The sequence below is a fragment of the Austrofundulus limnaeus genome, unplaced genomic scaffold (genome assembly GCF_001266775.1).
Source record: "Austrofundulus limnaeus strain Quisiro unplaced genomic scaffold, Austrofundulus_limnaeus-1.0 Scaffold2859, whole genome shotgun sequence".
Classification (NCBI taxonomy): domain Eukaryota; kingdom Metazoa; phylum Chordata; class Actinopteri; order Cyprinodontiformes; family Rivulidae; genus Austrofundulus; species Austrofundulus limnaeus.
The window spans coordinates 1-4843 of record NW_013955261.1 but is presented as its reverse complement, the minus strand read 5'-3'; the positions used below and the strand labels follow the sequence as shown (position 1 = coordinate 4843).

At 39.9% G+C, this 4843-nt stretch overlaps 1 protein-coding gene across 1 annotated transcript in view; it reads left to right on the top strand.

Moving 5' to 3' along the window:
• The window catches only part of LOC106511499 (zinc finger protein OZF), a gene marked incomplete at its 5' end in the record, with an annotated part of 5984 nt that extends 2451 nt beyond the window's left edge, over window positions 1–3533 (top strand). The window contains 2 exon segments of the mRNA XM_014000251.1: window positions 1672–2198; window positions 2277–3533. Coding sequence (XP_013855705.1) covers window positions 1672–2198; window positions 2277–3070 — 1321 coding nt within the window.
• Between the last annotated feature and the right edge of the window lie 1310 nt (window positions 3534–4843).

Below are 4843 nucleotides of genomic sequence, written 5' to 3'. Positions count from 1 at the left end.
TAACAGAAAGAAAACCGTTGATGTTGACTCTCGACTTGATTTGGCCTTATTTAAATAAAATGACTACATGCTGTGAAATTCTTGGAGAGGCGGGCCGACTCTTTGGCGGGGGGAGCTGCCCTCCTTGAATAATGGTAAGAAAAGCTGATTTATGACACGCTGCATCTTCAACCACCAACCAGCTGTCTCATGTCGTATTGAAGCATGGCACAGTTTAAATTCATGCTTTTATTTTGAAGTGAACATGGTTTCCTTTACTTTGTCCTTTACCCAGAATGCATCGCTCCAGTTGTGCAATAAACATTTTAAAATTACTAATCTATTGCATGCTTTCTTACCGAAGCCCTACCATAAACATAAGAAAAATGGCCAAGAAGCAGCAGAACTTGCAATCCACAACAACTTTTTATTTTAACACCTTGAGTCAAAAGTCTCTTTCTGTAAATCACTTCTTCAAACCGCAAAGAGAAGTGCCATTTGTTGAAAGCAATTTGTCATGCCACCTAGATGGCAGTATTGTGCAAGAATGGCTCATGTTATCACTGGAAACATAAATTCTGGTGAAATCTGAGACAAAGTTGCGCTTTAGTTTTAGCTTCCGCTAAGACTCTTTTGTCTTTTGTGCGCTTTAGAACTTGCAGAACTAAATAATGTAACTGGTGCTTTAGAATTTGCGCAACTAACTTTTGAATRAGCGCTGCCCACCACTGTTCATGTCATACAATGCATTGGTACAAGTATTTACAGGTCTTTTTACTGGAAGAATAACTTCACAATTAAAACGCTACATGTAAATAAATAAAAATAAAACAATAATTCGGGTTTAACATCTTATTGCAGCATAAATTTCATCATCTAAGTTGCCAAACGTCAATTAGAGATGGGACAAATGGCTTTTTGAAGGGATCTGAATCTTTGGGAGCCGTTTCATAGAGCCGTTCAAAAAAGCTGTTCGATTTTGGACGTATTACGTCATCACATAGCCATACGTAATGGCGTCATCCCATCTCGTGGGTGGAACCATGTGTTTGTCAAGTGGAAACCCCCCTCCCTCTTCCACCGTGAGCTTCTGTACTCCACAACTCTGCCTGTTTTCTGTAAAAAAAGCAAAGCGTGAGCGATTTAAGTATGAAAATATAAAGATTATATGAAGAATAAACTAATTAAAACTACAAATGGCTTGTTACTGCCCGCGATTCGGCTCCTATCGTTCGTTGTAAAGAGCCGTTCAAAAGATTCGGATCGTTCGCGAACGTCATATCTCTAACGTCAATTCTTCTGTCTGTGATGAATTTCCAAACCAGGTTGACTTGTTAAAAAAATGAAAACTCCACCATCTTCGTTTTGCTGTTTAGTTTGCTATTGGCATAATGAATCATGAGACATCCTTGGCCATACTTTGATTCATCCTTGAATTTTGAGATTTTGTGGGCCACATGAGGAGAGCCTTCAAATTGGGACAGCTCTTGTTGTGGAGCAGCAACGTATGCAGACAACAAATGCYCACTCACAAAGATGCAGTTCATGAATTGAGTCACAGCCGTTGGGATCCATCAGGAGGAGCTTAGATTGTTGCTGAGGGGAGGAAGTTTTAGATTCCCTCTTGAACATTAGAGTGTAAAAAAWGAATAAATATTAAGTTGTTGTCACTTTTTTTTTCTTTCTCTGCAGCCCTGTTAACAGTGTAGACTGCACCAGAGGAGGTGATCTGTCCAGTTCAGGGCCAGAGCATCCAGTACTGGTAACACAAAGGGAAGAAGTCGAGAACTACCTGGACTCCAACAGTGAAGATGAGATGTTAGAGAGAGATGACGACTGGACCCCAGAAAACCTGGACTCCAACAGTGAAGAGATGTTAGATGGAGCCAACAAATGGACCCCAGGTCCTGAACCGCAGATGCAAAGAAAACCACYAGGAAGGAAATCTAAAATTGGCCTGAAGAAGAATATGGGGAGAAAAATGTCTTGTAAAGTGTGTGAAACTGGGTACTGTAATCTGGGCAGTTTGATCAAACACATCTGGACCCATGTTGATGAGCAGCTGGACYTTTGTGGCGTCTGTGGAGAGAAGTTTAACTCTGTAGAAGTGTTAAAGGAGCACCTCACAAATCARCAAGACGTTTGCAGATGTTCATACTGTGGGGAGACTTTCATCTCTAAATATAATCTAAAGTGTCACATGACCAAACACACAAAGAGTAAGTTCAAATGTAATGTTTGTGTCAAAACCTTCACGACCCAATTTGGCCTGAACATTCACCTTTTGACCCATTCAGGAGACAGACCACACCAATGTGACGTTTGTCTGAAGACGTTTGTTCTGAAGTCACACCTCAAAGCTCACAGCAAGATTCACACCAGCACAGATAAATATCACTGCAAAATCTGTGGTCAAGCTGTAACTGACCACAGATCTCTAGCCCACCACATGCTGACCCACTCTGGGGAGCAACGCTTCAGCTGTGAGGTGTGTGGGAAGTGTTTTAAATTTCCCAACACGCTGAAGTCTCACATGAATACTCACACGGTCAGAGATCGCCCGTTCCTCTGTGACATCTGCTCAAAAACATTCCTATCGAAGACGTCTTTACGTGTTCACCTGCAGACRCACAACAGGGAGAAATCGTTTGTCTGCAATGTGTGCAACAAAGCTTTTTCCTGTCAAAGTTATCTAAAAGTTCACATGAGGAGCCACACCACTCAAAGACGCTACAAATGTCACGAGTGTGGACTCCTCTTTACGTACAAATGTAACCTCAAAAGCCATGTCAAGCTCCACTCAGGGGTCAAAAACTTTGTCTGTGGGGTCTGTGGCAAAGCATCGTCTCGATATGAACACCTGCAGATCCACATGAGGACCCACAGTGGAGAGAAACCCTTCAAGTGCACCCTCTGTGACAAAGCCTTCACACAGAGCCACTGTCTGAAGACACACATGAAGAGACACCAGACCAAAGAAAGCCCAGTCCCTGATACCAAGATTGAAGACAACCAAGTCTTTGATACCAAGATTGACGACAACCAAATCTTTGATACCAAGATTGAAGACAACCCAGTCCCAGGTCCATAATTACTGTCTGCTGAACCTCCACAACTGACTCCTTTTGATGAGGAGCAACAACAGCTGTTCTCTGAGCTCGTCTCATACGGCTGAGCTCCTCACACTGAGTCTACAACAAACTTTTAACTCTTTCTCCATCAATCACACAATTGTGTTTGTTGTGTTTCCAGTAAAATGTCCGGTCGGCTGTCTGGGTGACTGCTCTGCAAACTTATGAGTGTTGAGCCTGAGTCTGAACAGATGATTGTCTTTAATGGTKTTGTCTCTTCTACCCACTGCTCTGCCATCTCCCCTTTGTATACTGATACTTGATTTGTGATTCTTTTCTTTATTTCTATTTAGAATTCTATTTTGTATGCCCCTCCTACTGTTTCTCTTGTTGTTTTTGATGTGTCTGTGTATATCTGCACATAATTATAATATTAATTGATATAATCCTGTACTGTATATGAATAAAAAAAATGAATTTGTATTTTTTTTTTCAGTCCATAAGTGTCAAGTCAACTATTGCATTTAAAGGAAATTGCTGGAAGGACTTTCTTTAAGGATTTTTTTTTCCCGGTTTGATCAGGCTGCAGGGGAGGTACAGACATTCAGTTTTGTCGAGTGAAGGCACGACAATAATCAGAGATNAATGACTAAAGTGATTTTACATTTAACTGTCAGGTTTAATCTTTAACTTAATTGTTTCGTAATATTTGTAAAAACAAGCTTAATTATTATCCAGCTTGTTGAGAATATGGAAAATACAGTTTAAACCACTTGTGTAATCCTGTCGGTCACAGTGACCATGACTGTCTTATCTGTAAAACTGATGATATCTGAATAACAGATAAGATCAGAATACAGCAGGATATACAGTAAAGTTCACTTAAATAGAAACTATAGTGAAATTATATAATATAAAWGGACCCTGGACGTGTACTTCAGACAATGGTGGTCTTGGGGTCAGGATCAAAATTGTGCAACTTATAGTGTGACCATACACACGTGGCCCTCCTGTTATTTATTTAAAGTGACACCCCTTCAGTTCAGTTTTCCAGTCTGTCAGAGCTCTGATCGTCAGTTTCTGCAGGAGTCATGGGGCTGTTTGATGGGTTTCTGTTGTCTTTCAATCCAGTCTTAGTTTTAGTGACTGTGACGGTTCTGTTTCTTGTCTGTCCTTATTTTTTCTCGGTTTCCAGCTCTAAGAAACCTCATCAGGGACCACCAGGACCAAAACCCCTTCCAGTTCTTGGCAACCTGCTGCAGCTAGATTTTCAGAGACTTGACAAATGTTTTATTGAGGTGAGACACAACCAGTTCTGTGCTCCATAATGGAATCTAAACAAATGTTTGTGTTTGTTCTGTGTTGCTTTGAAGAGATTAGAGTGCAGAAGTTAAACGGAAACTTGAAATAGTTTCAAAACTAGAATTAGCAGGCTTTGTTTGTATATATAGACTTTTGTTTTTTGATGTATTTGAAACTTATTATTTTAAAGCTGATAATGTAGTACTTAACGCCACACGGAACGACAAAGTTAACAGGACCATAACTGTTAAAATGAGCTGTCAGTCAAGTCATTTTAATAAAATTATTTTGATTGTTGGTGAATTTGTGCATCAAAGAAATATCTAGCATGCATATGCAACATTTGTTGTAAACTTTTAAAAAAGATGTCACTAATGAAATTGATGTATTTATCCATTTATTTTTCAGGTGAGTGGACAGATGTTGGGTATGTGGTCCTGTGTTTTCTTGGTGTATATTTAATATACGTACTTCTAATCTCTATTTCAATC